We start from the raw sequence: 18786 nt of genomic DNA, 5'->3' as shown, positions 1-18786 counted from the left end.
AAACCTTCCTGGATGATTTACGTACCAGAGAGGTCAAGGCGACATAGACATATATATTATGGAGAGACTGTTAAAGACATAATAACTTTGCAGTTATTTCCCCCTTAACGTGATCTACTTTGTTTCCCACGTTTGAAGGTATTTCTTTCAGTCTTTCAGACAAGGTGATGAGCATCATCAGTGACCACACACACCATGATTGTAGACGTAATGAAAGGTGATCTGGGGCTTTTCTTGAGATATTGCACTCCAAACATAGAGAGGGACAGTACAGTGACCATACACGAGCAGTGATGACTTTATAAACTTCTTTAATGAAGAAATTCTAACTCGTAAAGACGAAATTAAAGACACTGTCATCACAGCAATAACAGAACTACCAACCACATGGGAGTTCTCCTCCAGCATGTTGGTTACATCCAATCCTGACTGGACTGTTTAAAGACATTTCCTCCAATTAGTAATCAATACCACATCAGATCAACATATCTTTAATATGTACCACACGCCTATAAGTTTGCTGTTGTTAAACCTCTTTTTAAAAAAACCAACACCCTTGATCCAGGTGTTTTACAGGCCAAAATCTAACCTTCCCTTTATTTCTAAAATCTTAGATTTAAAGTTGTTGAAAGTCAGCTATGGGACCATTTATGTACAAATAATCTATGTGAGTCTTTCCAGTCAGGTTTTAGAGCCCACGTTATTGATCACAACATCCTATCACAGACTAGAACACGTCAGTAAAGGTGAACTAGTTTCAGTCATATTTCCACTTCCTTTAAGTTGATGACTCTTTGACTCAGACTAAAGTCAAACATGGAGTTCCACAGGGTTCTGTCTTAAGACCTACTCTTTTTAGGGAATATCATCAGGAAGCATTCCATTAAAAAGTTTATACACAAAATAATTGAGTGTGTACATGTTTTAAAAATATTTCAAGAACACATGTCGCCTCCTTCAATAATCACAAACAGTCGTGCTCCTCACATATTTTTCCAGCTTGAAGTTGTTCTGTAATCTTTCAGTGTAAAAACAAGGCTGAGCTCATGGAGACGTCACGTCTGGAGTGTAACTTTAGTCTCTACAGAGTAACAAGGAGTTTGCATAAAGCAGGTGTTGCGTCAGCGTTGTTTTTCTTTAAGTGTTCCTCGCTCAGCCTTCTCCACGCCACAGTCGTGTCGGGAGCAGCGATGCGTCTCTGCCGGTGTGTTTCTACTGAACTGAGAACGGCTCAATTCCTCTGCTGTGTTGTTCTTCTGGTGTTCAGTTCTCTCACTTTGATTTCCGGTCACTTTAATATTAATGTATTTTATGGTGAACAAGCTTCCTGGATGACGACTGTGTGTGTTTAACTGCTTGACGTTCTTCAGCGTTAACGTCTCAGCGTTATGTCCAATAACAGCTCCGGGGCGGCCGGGCGACCCTTGGATGACCGAGTCATTTTGGTGCAGGTGTTGGTCGCTGTTTTCCTCCTCATCAACGTCACGCTGCTCGCCACCTTTTTCACGAAGGAGGTCTTCTACACGACGGTGCGCTACATCTTCTTCGCCACCACGTTGACGTCCGACTGTCTGATCCTGGTCTTGACCAACGTGCTGCTCCTCCACGACTATTTCCGGGTCACCATGCAGACGGGGCTGTGCTGCGTCCTCTTCGTCCTGTCCTTCGTGTACACGCTGGTCACGCCGTTCACCCTGACCGCCATGAGCCTGGAGCGCTACGTGGCCATCTGCATGCCGCTGCGCCACGCCGAGCTCTGCTCGCCGCGCGGCGCCCTGACCTGCCTCCTCCTCATTCACGGCCTCAGCTTCCTGCCCTGCCTCGTCACGCTCCTCGCCTTCTTCACTTCGGCATCGCTGAGTTTCTACCAGCGGAGCGTGCTCTGCTCCGCTCAGGTCTTCCTCCTCCACCGGTGGCAGGGTGAGTTCATGGCGGCGCTGAATCAGCTCTACTTTGTAAGCATGTGCGTCTCCATCGTGTATTGCTACGTCCAGATAATGAAAGCGGCCAAAAGTGCATCGGGGGAGGACAAGAAGTCGGTGTGGAAAGGCATCAAGACTGTGATCCTTCACGCCTTCCAGCTGCTGCTGTGTCTCATCCAGCTGTGGTGTCCCTTCATAGAGGCCGCCATGCTTCTCATCAGTGAGAAAGTATTTAGAAATGTCAGGTACTTTAACTACATCATGTTTTATCTGGCTCCCAGATGTCTGAGTCCTCTGGTCTACGGCCTCAGAGACGAGAGCTTCTTTCAAGCGCTGAAACATTACGCCCTCCTCGGCTTCAGAAGAAAAAGATCTTTTCATTGAAAATTCAGGTTTCAGCAGTTTGACTCACATGTTGAGGAAAACATCCTCTGGTCTTCTTCGTGTGCAGACGCTTCTTAATGAGGTTTGCTGCTTGTAGATTCATGCAGCTTGTAATAATCCATCTTCTGTGTCTAATAACGTGATATATTATTGTTCAAAATGAAAATGTTGAAAGTCTCCAATGAGCATGATGGTGGTTTTTGTCACAACAGTCTTTGGTTATATGTTATTTTATATATATGTTTTTAGGGTTATTGTCAAATTATTAGTACAAATGTTCAGCATGTTGCGGCCTGGCTCAACAACAACCTCAAATAAGAGCATAAAGTCAAACCTCTCTGACAGTCAGAATCACTTTACAGTCAGAATTTGGCCTTTTGATTTGATAAAATCTCAACATTTCTTTCAGGCTTTCTTCCAATTTGCGTTGAAAGAATCTCCTCACTGTGCAGTTTGAAATTCCTCCTCACCCTCCTGAACAAACAGCTGCTGCAGGTTGAGCACAGGTGTGCTTTTACTTTGAAATCTAAAACATTACACACAAAGATGTCAGTAAAGCAGAGAAATGGTCACATAATGCATAAGATGTGCAGATAAAACACATTTTCTCTCCACTAGAGATACAAACCTAGAACCACCTCATTGATCAGCTTCGCTCTATAATTCCCTTTGATGCACGTCATGAAACTAAATCAGTGAATCACATGAACAAATTCACACCTGAACACGGCAAAACTTCTGCTTCAGCATCAACTTCTAATTGTCTTTGTAGGAAACCTGCAGTTTTCTGGCGTTTTATGAATTTTATATAAAGTTAAAATGTTTTCTTTGTTTTGTCTTTGACTCTGGAAATCAGAAATGTATTTATTTTATTGACTAAATCACTCAGAGAACACAGAATGTGGGCCTCTCATGTGTAAGATCTTATTAAACTGTGATGACAGTAAGTCAATGCAAAGAGTTTAGTTTTAGGGAGTTTTTGACTTTTATTTTGACAGGCAATCAGCTGCAGTTGACTAAAATCTCATTTCCAGAATGTTGCAACAGTACATAAAATGTTTGAACAAATAAATTAACAATAAAATAAAAACAACACAGAAATCAAACTTTTGTTCTTATAAATATATCTGCTTTATTCATAGAAAACTCTGGTTAAGAAAACCAAAAGATATTCTTTGTGTTTGTTTCATCTGCAGCATGAAAAAGGTGCAGAACATGAATCAGTGTGATCTGACTGGTGATCAAAAAACACAAAATATAAAACAGATCGAATAAACATGATTATTTATGTATAAATTAATAGTTTCAAGTGGTGAACTGTGTTTCAAATCAATGTTTTTTCTTTGTGAAAAGCAAATATATATAAATATTAAAACACGAAACAGTAAAAAAAACTAAATCTAAATTATAAAAAATGTCTTTGGGTTGAGGAATAAATATGACGTCAACGTCTCAGTCTTCTCGGAGATACGCCTCGTGGATCTCGTGCTCCTCGCCGTTTTCCCTGAACGCTGCGTATTCCGCCATCCTCTGGATCTCCTCCACCTTGGTCTCGGCCAGCTTCCTGTCTGCGGCGGCCGAGAGTTTCCGAGCTTCTTCCAGCTGAGACTGGGCCGCCTGGATGCTGGTCCTCATGGAGACGGACGCCTGCTGAGCTCCTGCACACACACACACACACACACACACACACACACACACACACACACACACACACACACACACACACACACACACACACACACACACACACACACACACACACACACACACACACACACACACACATTGTGTTACCTCAGCAAACTGAGGAGCCACTGAAGACCTCGACTCTTCATCAATTCTGAAGAATTCAGACGCGCTTGCCTCACCTGAATTTTCCGCCGACTCAGCGGCCATGTTACACAGGTTGAGGGCGGCGGTCCAGGTGGATTCATAACGTTTGCAGTCGTCCAGCCTGTTGATGGCCTGCAGGAGCAAACACACTGATTAAAACCTCCTGCATACAGACGCAGCAGTGACACACGTGTGGCTGGAGGACGACGGATGCTGACCTCTGACCTCCAGCCGCGGACGGCCTGCAGGAGAACCTCCTCCTCTGCTGCCGTCAGTTTTCCCAGGGAGGCTAAATATCGTCTCTGGAAAGCGATGCGTGAATGAACAGCCTGTCAGCAGAGAGAGAGAGAGGACACACTGTCAGGCTCAAGAGCACTGCAGAAGAACCAGTCCAGGTGTGGGTGACCTCCAGAAGGTGCTGGTGGTGGTCTGGAGTCGTACCTTGGAGTAGCTGGCCAGAGCCTCAGCGAGAGCCAAGGTGGTCTGGGAGAGGAAAGTGCTGCAGCTGTCTGTGACCACGGAGGCGGCTCTTCTGATCAGAGAGTCCTGAGAGAGGTTTTCCACCTGCTGCAGCCAACAAGGAAACAAACACGCTTCACTCTTCTGTCTCTCAGCTTCGGTTTCACCCGACATGATGTCACCGGCCGGTGGATCGAGGACGTGACAGAGTCCTGGAGCGCCGCAGGACGGAGCTGCACTCGCTGGCGACGGCTTCGTCTTGTGGCCTCCTGGTGTCCCGCCGTCGGAGGAGCTGCGGAAAAACAAGGTGTGGTTCTGTTCGGGAAAAAGGGAATAAAAGAAAGAAAAAAGAAAAAAGGAAAAAAGAAAGAAAAAATAGAAAAAGAAAGAAAACAGGAGAAAGGAGAAAAAAGAAAGAAAAAAGGAAAAAAGAGAAAAAAGAAAAAAGGAAAAAAGAAAGAAAAAATAGAAAAAGAAAGAAAACAGGAGAAAGGAGAAAAAAGAAAAAAGAAAAGAAAAGAAAAGAGAAAAAAACAGAGAAAAAAGAAAAGAAGAAGAAAGAAAGCAGAACGCTCACCTGAGGAGCCGGACCCTGAACGCACTCAGGGAAAAGTCGTAGCGACCCCTCAGGAGTCGGCGGACGGCCTGCATCTTCTGAACGATCCAAACTACAAAAGATTTGACCAAATCTGAACTTAAATCTGTCAGTCGAAACGTCGTAAAAACCCGAGGACTGGTTCAGCGTGCAGCCGGATGAACGGAGCTCGCCTTACCTGCAGCCGTTTATAAAGCCGTCACTCTACGTCACACATTGATCTGTTGACATGACACGCGCCGTTCGGTTATCTGCTCGACTCACAGATACGTGCGTTCAGGTCGCAAAGCTCAACAAGTGGTTTGTTTGTCCACCACGTCCCGCCTCCGGCCGCACGACCGCCTCGAGGCAGAGTTCATCATCACATGGATGTTCCAGAGAAACACTTTACTTTTTACACATTTCCTCTAATCCTCCACAGATTAACATTGATAAAACATTTAATGGCGACTCCAGAGAATCAGCCTGGGAAGTCTAATTCAACCAGAAGGACCGAATGAGGCCACAGAAGTCCTCACACTGGTGAGTTGGGCCAAACCAAGTGAGAACCTGGGAACCAATCAGCTCCTGCACACCACAGACAACAAGACATTCTGCCACAGACACGATCCAGCAAGCTGGATGAAAACACAGGAACAGGAAGTGGTCGCGACGCGGCTTTGCAACGAGAATCCAAGAGCAAGCAGAGAGAAAGTGTAACGCCACCCGTTCTGACATTCACAGAAACAAACCACACCTTCGGTGTGTTTTGTATTTGAAAGTTGAAAATCACTCAGATGATGTTCAAGTTCCAATTAAGTTTCATGTCGACTCGCCAGTGATAAATGATGGAAAATCTCATGTGGAACAAAAAAACAAACAGAAAGTCGTTTGTGATTTTTAATAGAAAAAGTGGCTCATTTGACCAAAAACTGCATCTGTAGTGAAACAGCATATAATGTTAAAACAAACAAATTCAGAAGTAAAAAGGACATTTTTTAATGGATTGTGTGTTTCTGTACAAGTAAACACTTAGAGGAGAGGCTCATTGTCCCTGACGTGGACTCAATTACTTGATCATAAGTGTAATATTGTTTTTTCTAACATGTTTTCATGGTTGGACCAGGACTCTGCAACCTTTAGGACCAAAACACACGTTTCTGTCCCTTTAAGTCAGATCAAATTTAAGTGGCGCCACTAAACAGTTTTAACCTTTAAAATGAGGCTGAATCAGCTTAAAAATTTAACGTATAGTTTTGTAGACGTACAAAGAATTTGCTTTCATGAAGTTTAACCTTTCATTATATTTTCTGTTGTTTTTTAACCAGATTTGATCAGTTTCATTATATTGTTGTTTTTTAATAAATTTTTTTTATAGATAATCTTGACATTTCAGCTTATTTATCATTTTGGCTTTTTAAAGAATTTTTGCATGTTTTCCTTCATTTTTAAGCTTTTTTAATTTTGTAATTCTTGTCATTTAATTGTTCTGTTTGTTTCTTTGTTTGTTTGTTGTTGTTTTTTTTAGCTGTTTTAAAATGGTTTTCTTATTGTATTTATTTTCTAAAGCCCTGTTTAGACAGGAGTAAAGAGTCCTTTTGATAATGAGTAGCGGGTAATTAAGCTTATAATGAGCTAAAATGTTTATTTAGGTATAATTTAGTGAATAAGAATAATAAGAATAAGAATAAGATAAGATAATAAGTATAACGCACTTTATATTGAAACAATGTCAAAGTGCTACAGGAAATAGTTTTTAAAGCTAACTCAAAGAAAGAATGACAGTCAAAGTTTAACACATAAAATACAATTAAGAGAAGGCTTTTTAATAAAAGTTAGGTTTTTAGTTTGGTTAGGACGAGGCAGGTGGAGGCAGTGTGGAGGAAATCCATGTAGTGTGTGTCTCTGGGTGGAACTGTGACCAACAGCTGAAAGTTTACAAATCTGTGTGTGGATGAGAGTGTTGTAGCTGTGCCTGTTTATGGTTAAAACATCTTATTTCATTTAATAGAAGCCATTTCACAACACGAATAAACAACTTAAGAGGAGTATTCATGCATTTAGAACTCAAACAGTCATGGGAGATATCACTGGAGCAATGTTACTGTTGATAAAATATGTTAAACCTCCAAATATATGATCTCTTTAACACAAATGTGTGAATTTGTACACGACGAATCTTCCAGAAAGACGATTAAAATCAGGTGAATTTGAAATGTAAGTATAAAAGATCCGAAACGATTCAATTCTCAGCCTTTTTAATAACAAATTCACCACAAAACAGAGTTTAGTCAGTTAAAAAAGGGTCCAGAGTGGCTTTATATTCCAGAGAAACCAGTGGCAGGAACATGCCACGCCTTCATTTTCAAGATTTCCGTCACAGATTTTAGATTTTTTAACATGTTGTGTTAAATCTTCATGAACCTAATCTTTCAGTTTATTGATCATATTGTGCATCTGAGGTCACCATCATTGATAATCTCAAATTGATGAATGTTGAGGAAAATTAATCTGAGGTGAAGTCAGTTTAACTTGACAGAATCTGTGAAATCAGCAATAATCATCTGTACACAAATATATGGAGTATTGATGTCAGATTTATTTCTTCACTGTGGACCCCCCCACCCCCACCCCGGAACATGAATAATGGAAGCATTGTGAGATGATCTTTTTTAAAAAACCCACATCTTAATATCTTTACTGTGTTTCATTCAGTATTTCAAAACACCAAATACTACAATAACCATAAGTCATCAGCATTCCCAAATGAAGTTCCCTTTACTTGGATTTTATGATTCATGTAAAAAAAAAAGTAGTTTAAATGAAGAACAATCAGGTTGATCAACATAAAAACAAAGTATGTAAAAAGTTGCATTATTTCTAATTTGAAGTAGATCTAGTAGAATCTATTCATCAGTGTGTAACCCTACAAACCGACCCTGGATTCAAACAGTGGATGTTCCTGCTGTGGTGAAGTGTTAAGCTCTGCAACGCAGTGCAGCCACAAGAGAACAGGGACTCAGGGAGACGCTCACTAATCTTAATTTGCTGCAGTCTGCGGGACATTTTGAAACCAGCACCATGGAACATGTAGGATCTTGCTGTTTTCTATTATTTGTGAGTTGATGGTGAAACGTGAAGCTGGTGGTTTCGGACGGCGCTACAAGGCAACAGACTGAGAAACGCTGGTGGACAGGAATGTTTTATGAAAAGTCTCTTTATTACAGTGAAACATATTTGTTGATGCAACAAAAGACCAAAAAACAGATTATCAGTTAGAGACACCATCATTTTTCTGACATTCACTAATCAAATAAATAGTCTTCATAATAATTCATGCAATAATAAATAATTCACATATTTTCTATTTCTAACTGAGATTTTCTTTAAGGAAAATACAAACAGACATTTTCAGACTCCACGACATCACTTCTGTGTTTCCCAACGTCTCAGTCTTCTCGGAGATACGCCTCGTGGATCTCGTGCTCCTCGCCGTTTTCCCTGAACGCTGCGTATTCCGCCATCCTCTGGATCTCCTCCACCTTGGTCTCGGCCAGCTTCCTGTCTGCGGCGGCCGAGAGTTTCCGAGCTTCTTCCAGCTGAGACTGGGCCGCCTGGATGCTGGTCCTCATGGAGACGGACGCCTGCTGAGCTCCTGCACACACACACACACACACACACACACATTGTGTTACCTCAGCAAACTGAGGAGCCACTGAAGACCTCGACTCTTCATCAATTCTGAAGAATTCAGACGCGCTTGCCTCACCTGAATTTTCCGCCGACTCAGCGGCCATGTTACACAGGTTGAGGGCGGCGGTCCAGGTGGATTCATACCGTTTGCAGTCGTCCAGCCTGTTGATGGCCTGCAGGAGCAAACACACTGATTAAAACCTCCTGCATACAGACGCAGCAGTGACACACGTGTGGCTGGAGGACGACGGATGCTGACCTCTGACCTCCAGCCGCGGACGGCCTGTAGGAGAACCTCCTCCTCTGCTGCCGTCAGTTTTCCCAGGGAGGCTAAATATCGTCTCTGGAAAGCGATGCGTGAGTGAACAGCCTGTCAGCAGAGAGAGAGAGAGGACACACTGTCAGGCTCAAGAGCACTGCAGAAGAACCAGTCCAGGTGTGGGTGACCTCCAGAAGGTGCTGGTGGTGGTCTGGAGTCGTACCTTGGAGTAGCTGGCCAGAGCCTCAGCGAGAGCCAAGGTGGTCTGGGAGAGGAAAGTGCTGCAGCTGTCTGTGACCACGGAGGCGGCTCTTCTGATCAGAGAGTCCTGAGAGAGGTTTTCCACCTGCTGCAGCCAACAAGGAAACAAACACGCTTCACTCTTCTGTCTCTTTTCTGCATCACGTCTTCTTGGCGTCAGCTCGGCGACCTCCTGCTCACCTGAGTCACGGCGATGTCGAAAAGCCCACGAGCGTCTCCCGAGGAGACGGCGCTCACAGACGGAGGGTTGATCTTCTCTCCCAGCTTGTGGACTCCCAGTGTCCTGGTCTCCGTGGCGCTGCAGGACGGTCAGCAGCACAGAGTCAGCTTTTCTAGATTCTAGAGTTCAGTCCTGGTAAACAGGAGAGTTCAGTCGGTAGTTTACCTGAGGAGGCGGATGCATGCGGCTCCTCGGAGGGGAAAGTCAGTCTGACTCCTGAGGAGTCCTCCTGCAGCTCGGCTGGCGCACGCTGAACACTGACGGACGGCCTGCATCTCGCAACACTAGTGGGATCTGCTTTCTGATAAAACTGAGCGCAGCTCTTCTTCTTCTGTTCTCTGGAAGTTCAAGATCTCAGCGGTGCCTCTGAAGGTTCTCTGGTTTGCAGCTTCAGTCTGATGAGTGAGTGAGGAGACGCTCCTTGCCGTCTGGTATTTATAGGGCCTCGGCACCGTCCGCTTACGCAAAAGTTATTGATCCACTGACACAATGTGCGTCGGAGGTTTTATCTGCATGTCCCACAGATACGGCTGCAGAGCTCCATATGAGGGTTGTTCAAACAGCCTGGAGACCAATCAGGATCAAACTGATCGGAATCACTCAATCACTTCGCTGCAGCTTTTATTGAGAGACATGCAATTACAGATTATTATAATGTGGGATTGAAAAAAGGAAAAAAAATCTAAAGTGTGAGATTTATTGTGAAAAATATAAAGAGCTGCGGCTGAGATGAGAGATTGTACTGCAGGGGTCGACCTCAATGCAAAACAAATGATTTCAAGATTTACGTCATTTTCTTTCATGTTTGGCTGCAGAAGCTTTACATGCTGATGTTTATGACTGAAGAACACATTATCTTTGTCTTCCTGGTCGTAAACAGCTGATATCTGCCTTTATTGCTTGTTTTGTAGGTTTTTTTGTCTTTAGTGTGATTTTGTTGCAGCAGGTGAAGAAGGATTACAACCTCAACAGGTCAAAGGTCGACACTCGGGCCAGAGCTCCAGGTTTTAACGTGACAAATTATTACTAACATAACAAAGCCACAACAGTTAGTGAGCCGTAAACTGCTGAGAACACAAGTCAATCCATCAACTTATCGATCAATCAACAGACCAATCAATCAAATTTAAAAAAAGAAAACTCCTTTCCTTCAGACTCAGAGAGACGATGGGAAATACAAGTGAACGGAAACAGTGAAATCGAGACAAGAAGAAAAAAAGGGAATTATTGTAGAAATGTATTGAAATCAAAGTGAGACGACGTTCGGTCGGAGGAGGACCGTCGCCTCACATTGTGGAGTTTGCACATTCTTCCTGTCTGCTCATGTTTCAAAAAAAAAAAGACCTCATAAACTAAACTGTCAGCATGAGGAAGAGCGTGACCCTCAGGAAGAGAAGAAACATGGATCAAAACATGTTTGAGTTTTTGTCTCACACAAACGCTTCAGATTATAAAGTCATCAGAGTCAATCTCATGCTTAAATCTCATGATATAATTATTTATTTTTTCATTTATTTCTGAACATGTGCAAAAAATGAAAACAAAACAAACACAAGAAACAAACAGAATGAATAAAAACAAAAACGAGACACTCATCCAAAGGAGTAATCCCTAGATTACCTGACACACATTCCAGATTGACAATATGTGCGTTACATGTTTGAAACGTAGAACATTTTTAATCCAGCTTTATCCTGGCAAATCACACAGATTATACATCATTTGTTTTTTTTCATTTTTTTAAATTTACGTTAATGTTGTTTTATCCTCCACCCAAATAAAAAAATCATTCATGCAGACAGATTGTTTCACCATTACCCACAATCCCTTGTTCTCATAGCAAAACCTTGTACCTCGCCAGAATCAGCTCTTTATATCTTCTTTTAAACTGTATTAACTTTGATAATTACTTATGATTAAATGATTTCCACTATTTCAATACCAGTTAATGAAGAACCAAACTCTGGCCAAAGTTTAGCAACGTCTTTTATTGTGAATGAAGTTGTTGCTCAAAGGACAGGACGGTGGAACTTTGTTTTGGAGTCCGACTTCGGCCTCAACCGGTGACGCAAAGAGCCGCCGTCACCACAGCCCACTTGTTTGTCAAGTGAAAACTCCAGATTGCACCTTTGGACTCGGGGAGCTTCGCGGTAATGATCAACCGGCCTGTTAATTCCTAATCAGGAGAGACAGAATCTGCTCCCGGACCACAGCACGGGCCCGAGGGCTGCAGACACACCGAGGCCGTCAAAAACATCATCTGCAACAAAAACAACGCGGACGTCACGCCTGCAGCTCGGCACCGATAACCCTGCAACCGCTCCGATTGTGAAACGCTGTAAAACATATTGCAGCGCTGCAGAAATGCTCGTTTTCCACCTCATCCTGGTTTTTCTGTCGTTTTCACTTTGATTTCTAAACTGAAGAGCAAATGATCAGATCTGCGTCAACGAGCACAGACGCAACATTCCTTATTTTAATGCAATCAATACGATCTTAATCTAGAATATTTCAGAGACATATGCTTCAGTTCACTTCTCTTTATAAAACTAAATTCTAACTTTAGAACTACACTGTGCACGTTTTCATCCTTGACTTGTTGAACCAAACACAATCTTTACATTGCCGGTGGCACACGGACTCAAACACAAGCTGAAATGAGTCTTTTGTTAAAAGTTAACACAACCTTTTCCCTCCTGCGCCTCACGTGTGTCCAAACACACATTAACTGCACTAATGTTGTGTCTGACTGTTGACGCTACAAACACTCTACAGTGGCTCTCACCCATAAATATAAATATGTTTTATTAGGATTTTATGTGACGGACCAACACAATATTTATCAAGTGGGAGGAAAATGATACATGATTCTTAAAAAGCTGAAAAGCTTTGCGTCCTCGTGTGTAAATACTTTGTGAAGCCATCCTAGAGATATGTAACAACCACCCAAATTGTTAGAAAATAAAATGTAATAACTGGTCAATAATGTAAAAATAATTAACAACTATTTAAAGGCAAACTTATTATGTGTAATGTTATACATTACAATCTACCATCTTGGCACAAAGAGACTGAAAGTTTTGTCCACTCTTATTTTGAAAACAGCTCAAGCTCAGCCAGACTGGATGGAGCGTCTGTGAACGGAGATTATCAGTTGAAGGTCTGGGCTTTGCCTTGTTCTTTCTAACACATGATTTTGTTTTAATCTAAACTTTTCCACCGCAGGACTGCTGGAGGTTTGAAGTCGTCGCTCTGCGGGAAGCTGAACCTCCACCACAGGTTTTCCTCCAACATTATCCTGAACTTGTATCTGATCAGCCTCCTGAAGAAAAGCATCCACACAGCATGATGCTGCCTCCACCATGCTTCACAGTGAGATGGTGTGTTCATGTGCAGTGGTAGTTTTCCATTATTCATGGCGTTTTGCATTTCATCCTAAAAGTTGAGTATTGTTCTCCTCTGAGCTCCTCTGGTGACAAACTGCAAACTTCCTCTGGCTTTGGTTCAACTTCCTGCTACTTTTACTCAAAGGTTTGATGAGTGGACTGCAGACTGACCGTTGTCCTGTGGACAGACTCTGCAGAGTGACCATGAACATCGACGCTGCTTCTCTCTTCTCTGACTGGTCATTTCCTTCCACTTCACAATTATGCAGCACTTTGAGTTGGCCCCCCCTAATAAAATCCAAATAAAATCCGTTGGTGGTTGAAGGGGTGTGAATACTTTTGCAAGCCACTGTTTATCACCAGACGATTGACTATGACTCTCAGGTTCAAGGTGACGTTTTTGGTGTTTATAAGCAGTAATTCTGAAAGAGTTCATGCTCTTCACATGACTTAACACTCATAATCACACAAACCATAATGCAGCAGCTTCTTACTGGAAGATGGATTTCTAAAAATGTCCAAAATGCTCACAACAGCAGAGATTTTGATTAATGTGACCATTCTTCTCTGACACAGGAGGCAACACACCGAACAAAAAGAACATTTGTTATGATCAAGCTTCAAAATGTATATCGTGTTTTTCCTCTTCAGTCACGACTCAATTCATGCTTCATTCAGCCGCCTGCACCTTCAATGCAGTTTGTGTGTTTTAACAAACAGCCTGAGCACGTTGAGGGCGCCCATTGTTGCCACAGCTTATAATATATTAACGTTTGTATTCTGTAGAGGTATTTCATTCAGTGAATACATTTATGATGTTAACATGTTGGTGTTGTTCATGTTGATTTGAGTTTAAAAGGTTTTAGTTTATTTTAGAGGAAAACTCATTAAAATCTAGTCATCTGCTTCATCCACAGCTGCAGCCGCTGAGTGAGAGAGAGTGAGGCTGGTGTCAAATTACAGGTATTTTGGTGCCGCAAGAAGCAGCAGAAGATGGTTTAGCTTGTTTCAGACAGCGGAGGCACTGAGAGGCAACATTCCAGCCCACTGTAAGATAAACATTGACGGCATATACAGTAAATCATTAAAAAGCTTCTCCAGCGACGGGATGGAAAAATGCTGATGAGCTGAAAATGAGCACAATATGTTCTCTTCAAGCTTCAGTGACCTACTGCCCTGCTTGTCCTGTGTCCTGTGCCATTTAACTAACATGCATCAGATTGTAACCGTCACCAGACTTTCATAACAATCAAATTAAAGGTGTAACTGAAGGGGAGCGTTCCGGAGGCACACTGCTCACCGGGGCAAACACTGCTGCTCTGTACAAGCCACAGCAGGATCTACTGACGTTCAGTGTGTGTTCAGCTGAGTCTGCATGGCCTCAGTCCATCAGGTTCCAGCTGGAACGAGTCGGAAAAACACACGGCCAGAGTTCTGACTGAGGCCACGTTTACACGTATACTGGTATTAGAAAAAACTACAAATTCTTTGCATTTCAGCCACAAACATAAACGCAGCTTTACGAGTCTCCACTAATGATGATTCCTCAAAACTCTGTTCACAAAACCTTCATTTAATTTATCCCCTCTTTCATTTATCTATCTATCTATCTATCTATCTATCTATCTATCTATCTATCTATCTATCTATCTATCTATCTATCTATCTATCTATCTATCTATCTATCTATCTATCTATCTATCTATCTATCTATCTATCTATCTATCTATCTATCTATCTATCTATCTATCTATCTATCTATCTATCTATCTGTCTATGGTTTGGTTTGGCTCATTTCTTGAAACAGAAATGACATTGTCAAACCAACATGGACGACCCTCCGAACCACTGGGCACTTCTTCACAACAGATTTCAGATTCTCATTCATTTCAACAAATTGCAAATGTCGAGCACATCTTTGCAAATGATTGATTACAGTTGCCTTCATTTAGCACAATGACCAATTCTATATATCTTGCTGATCTAAACTAACTGTTGATTGTCAGTCGGATGGTTTTACTCTCCAAAACATGTCGGCGTTATTTCATTGTGTCAGCCATCACGTGCACAAGAGTTCATTCAATTGTCAAAATTAGTCAGAAACATTTGCTTTTGCTGATTGATAAATTGACTCAGGTTTGGCCCATACAATTCCCAAACGCTCCTGTTCTTTTTGGAACACCTTTAATCAGGTCTCATCCCAGAAAATGAGAGAGGTTTGGTAGGGCCTCACTTGTCAAAGTTTGTAGTTGTGTGGGACAACGTCGGCTGTATACATTTTATTTTCACTGTGATGTTTGGCAGTTACTTTATGTTTGTGAATAAAAATACAGAAACAATTTCCATGACAGTTGAGGTCCATCGTTTAGTTCCATTGTCCACTGCCATAGTGACAAAACATGTAAACATTTTGACCAATGCTTACACAATGCCAGAGACTTTGCATTTTGGGGCCAATGACTATTAATATGAGAAAATGGGTTAGTTTTGACACATGAGTTAAGTGTTTTGGGAGAGATACGACCTTTTGCAGGTGAGCCATGGTGTTCTGCTGAACCATCCAGGCTATTTTGACAAATGCACTTAAAGCTTTGAGAATGTAATTTCTGTTTCAAGAAATAAGCCAAACCAATCGAGAAAAAATGGAAGTGTTTGGCCTGGCAGTGGGTGGCGGCCGGTGGGTGGGTGGGTTGACATTCAGATGTGACTATGTTTAATACAAATTTCTTTTTTTTTACATTGTTATATTTTACACTGTACATATTGTTCAAAATATTCTATAAATAAAGTTTGAAAAAAACCCCAAACAAAACAAAACTCCAGCCACAGTGGAGATTTAGGGCATGTTTGCACAATCTTTTTTTTTATTTCCTCCTCTACATTTACAAAAGAATCTTAATTTACACTGACCTGCATATCCACCAAGTTCAGGGCTGCTATGAGCAGCCAAACCTGTAGGGGGCAGTGTAATGAGAAGCATGAAGTCATGATAGCCAATCACAGTCCTGGAAAAAACACTGCATCACGAATTGAGGTAAACCTCCGCCTCCCCTCTTTAGATGCAATCGGAGACAGTATTTCTAACTCTCCACTGTGGCCGGAGTTTCCAGGAATCATCGTTGGCTGAGACTCGTAGCGTTCATGTGTAAACGTAAGAAACACAGAGAAATATCACCGTTTTGTGAAAACCCGGGTAACGTGGAAACGTGGGCTCAGCAAAACTCTGTGTCTCTGTTTACATCTAAAGAGAGGGAGGTCACGATTTTCTTCAGGACTCTGATTGGCTATCATGGCTTCATGCTTCTCGTTACACTGCCCCCTACAGGTCTGGCTGCTTATGGCAGCTCTGAACCAGGTGGATGTGAGGGTCTGTGTAAATGAAGACTTTTTTTAATTGTAGAGGGGATATAGATAGATAGATGGATAGATGGATAGATAGATAGATAGATAGATAGATAGATAGATAGATAGATAGATAGATAGATAGATAGAGTTTACTTGTATAAATATGTCTCTTTGTCTTGGTAAAGCACATCATTTTCCCCTTTAGTTTAAAAGCTCACCTGATTGCTGCTCACATTTAATCTCAGTGTCCATAAAACCAGCGACAAGAGAAACACGGTGTCACAACTTAGTGCATTTCTACATGACACATTGCAATGACATTTGTCAACCAGATTATAGAACCTCTTGCAGAAAATCAGTCAGAAATGAATCCTAGTCTGACAAACTGGGACAAATGTTTAGTTAAAAAAATATTAAATATATGGAGTTTTTAATTTCAAGCGGATTCACTTTAAGGATTAAATAAATCTTGCAGATGAACTTCAGTCAGAATAAATGGTTCAGTGGTGCGTCACAAAGTTGTTTATGTGAATGAATTCTGTTTATCAGTCTTGTAATAAAGGACAAACTGAAGTGCGCTAGTCTGTGATCTGTTTGCGTCTCTATGAAATCTCTGGAGGGAACGGGTCACACTGCAGGTCAAACTCAAGAGATGGGGGGGTGGGGGGGGGGGGGTGGGGGTGGGGGGGTTATGATGTATGATGTTTACTGAGGTCGTGTTTCATCATAAGAAGAGGAGAAAGTTGTCTGCTGGTAAACGACGCCCTCAGGTAAGTGCAGCCCTCGTATCCGGGCTGTGATGAAGCGTTCAGCTCGACAGTCCATCTTTTCTTGCACGCCGTGTGTTTGAAGTTGGATGTTTCCCTCCTATTTAGTTTGTGTTTGAGGATGTTTTAGTGGCGTTCTTCTCCAGCAGGTGACCTCCGGTCTGCGGCGGCAGGATGCAGAATGTGAGTGACCTCCAGGTCAACGCCACCTCTCAGAAAAGCATGTCGGTGATCATCAAGGTGTGCATCGTCATCCCCTTCTTCTGCGTCTTCCTCTGCTGCGTGGCCGTCATGCTGCACGTCTTCGCCTCCCACAGGCAGTTCCTGGAAACGTCCCGCTACATCCTGTTCGCCTACATGCTGGTCAACGACAGCCTGCAGGTGTTGTCGTCCGTGCTGCTCTTCCTCTTCGTCATGGCCCGGGTGAAATTCGCCGTCGTCTACTGCGTCCCGCTGCTGCTGCTCTCCACCGTCACCTTTCAGAACACGCCTCTGATCCTGGCCACCATGTCCCTGGAGCGTTACGCCGCCATCCTCCACCCCCTGCGGCGCCCGGCCGCCTGGCGCTCGGACCGCGTCTGGATCATCATTCTGTGTCTGTGGCTCGTCAGCTGCTTGTTCACCGTCACCGAGTTCTCCATCGGGGAGCCAGACGCCGCCGTGGACGTCTTCTCCACGCCGGTGCTTTGCAAGAGCGTGGTGGTGAACTCCTCCCCAGTCCAGATGCTGTTCAGGGCGGCGGTGAGCGTGCTGTTCTTCGCCGTCGTGGCCGTCGTCATCCTCTTCACCTACGTGAGGATCCTGCTGGAGACCAGGAAGCTGCGGCAGGACAAAGCGTCGGTGAACAAAGCCATGCACACGGTGCTGCTGCACGCCTTCCAGCTGCTGCTGAGCGTCCTGGCGTTCACCAACCCCATCACCGTGTCGCTCATCGTGCTGCACGCCGACTGGCAGCCGGAGGACGTCGCCTTCTTCAACTACTTCAGCTTCATCCTGGTCCCGCGCTTCCTCAGCCCGCTCATCTACGGCTTCAGGGACCAGAGCCTGAGGGCGTACGTCGGCAAGATGTTCCTCCGCAGCTCAAGCAAAGTGCGACCTGGCGTCAGACTGCAGCTGCAGGAGGGAGCGTCTGCTTCCTGAAGACCAGGCCTTCAACCTCCAACACACACACGTCAAAACACACATTTAATACGTTTACCTGCAGATCTCACACCTGAAACTACGTATGGGAACAACCAATCAAATCATCCATGTCCACCAAACTGTCTCCGTCGGCTCTCCCTCTGACCTGAAAGACTCTCGACTCTTAAACACAAACTGTAAAAATGTTCAAGGTGTGCTGCAGATACAGACTATTTATCTGTTTGAATATAAAATCTATGACTGCAGCTATATTTTCCTCGGTCAGCTTGAACTTTGTGCAGAAACTGTGACATAAGGCAGAAGAATATTTGTTTAATTGTTGCTCCACTCCAGTTCAAATGGAATCGAAGGATTGATGTCAGAATAATTATTGTAACTTTGGTGGACTTTCCCCTTGTTCAGGCTGATAAAGCCTGAAATGAGCTCCAGATGTGGATTTTGTAAGAGAGCACTTCTTGCATCAGAGTGAACATGTTCATGGTCAGAGAATAATCTTTTTAAAAAGACAAAATGCAGAAGTTAGAAGAGTCTAATGTGCCT

The 18786-nt window shown here is 43.0% G+C and overlaps 4 protein-coding genes across 4 annotated transcripts; 2 read left to right on the top strand and 2 right to left on the bottom strand.

The window, feature by feature from the left end:
- Positions 1 to 1388: 1388 nt before the first annotated feature.
- LOC308107749 (odorant receptor 131-2-like) lies at positions 1389 to 2306 on the top strand (the record flags this gene model as incomplete). Its single annotated transcript, XM_080460240.1, has 1 exon — positions 1389 to 2306. The coding sequence occupies one exon, from the start codon at positions 1389 to 1391 to the stop codon at positions 2304 to 2306; it is 918 nt and encodes a 305-aa protein (XP_080316366.1).
- Positions 2307 to 3276: 970 nt separating this feature from the next.
- LOC308107870 (diablo IAP-binding mitochondrial protein-like) lies at positions 3277 to 5357 on the bottom strand. The gene is made up of 5 exons (XM_080460442.1): positions 5176 to 5357; positions 4581 to 4890; positions 4358 to 4468; positions 4175 to 4271; positions 3277 to 3964 (listed from the first exon to the last, which is right to left on the bottom strand). Exons 1-5 carry the CDS (start codon positions 5247 to 5249, stop codon positions 3759 to 3761), a joined length of 798 nt encoding a protein of 265 aa, XP_080316568.1. The 5' UTR covers positions 5250 to 5357; the 3' UTR covers positions 3277 to 3758.
- A 3002-nt stretch (positions 5358 to 8359) lies between these two features.
- On the bottom strand, positions 8360 to 10013 carry LOC308107540 (diablo IAP-binding mitochondrial protein-like). The gene is made up of 6 exons (XM_080459920.1): positions 9771 to 10013; positions 9566 to 9683; positions 9348 to 9473; positions 9125 to 9235; positions 8942 to 9038; positions 8360 to 8827 (listed from the first exon to the last, which is right to left on the bottom strand). The coding sequence occupies exons 1-6, from the start codon at positions 9878 to 9880 to the stop codon at positions 8622 to 8624; spliced, it is 768 nt and encodes a 255-aa protein (XP_080316046.1). The 5' UTR covers positions 9881 to 10013; the 3' UTR covers positions 8360 to 8621.
- Positions 10014 to 17277: 7264 nt separating this feature from the next.
- or95a1 (odorant receptor, family 95, subfamily A, member 1) lies at positions 17278 to 18243 on the top strand (the record flags this gene model as incomplete). The annotated part of the gene is made up of 1 exon (XM_080460239.1): positions 17278 to 18243. One exon carries the CDS (start codon positions 17278 to 17280, stop codon positions 18241 to 18243), a length of 966 nt encoding a protein of 321 aa, XP_080316365.1.
- Positions 18244 to 18786: the final 543 nt, after the last annotated feature.

This window comes from Lipophrys pholis (assembly GCF_963383615.2).
Source record: "Lipophrys pholis genome assembly, chromosome: 3".
Lineage (NCBI taxonomy): Eukaryota > Metazoa > Chordata > Actinopteri > Blenniiformes > Blenniidae > Lipophrys > Lipophrys pholis.
This window is presented reverse-complemented; position numbering and strand designations above follow the sequence as displayed.

Coding starts and splice junctions, on each gene's coding strand:
- LOC308107540 (XM_080459920.1), bottom strand. CDS start 9,880: ATGCAGGCCGTCCGTCAGTGTTCAGCGTGCGCCAGCCGAGCTGCAGGA. Junction 9,474..9,565: donor TCGACATCGCCGTGACTCAG/GTGAGCAGGAGG, acceptor TGTTGGCTGCAG/CAGGTGGAAAACCTCTCTCA. Junction 8,828..8,941: donor TGAGTCGGCGGAAAATTCAG/GTGAGGCAAGCG, acceptor GTGTGTGTGCAG/GAGCTCAGCAGGCGTCCGTC.
- LOC308107870 (XM_080460442.1), bottom strand. CDS start 5,249: ATGCAGGCCGTCCGCCGACTCCTGAGGGGTCGCTACGACTTTTCCCTG. Junction 4,272..4,357: donor TCCGCGGCTGGAGGTCAGAG/GTCAGCATCCGT, acceptor TTGCTCCTGCAG/GCCATCAACAGGCTGGACGA. Junction 3,965..4,174: donor TGAGTCGGCGGAAAATTCAG/GTGAGGCAAGCG, acceptor GTGTGTGTGCAG/GAGCTCAGCAGGCGTCCGTC.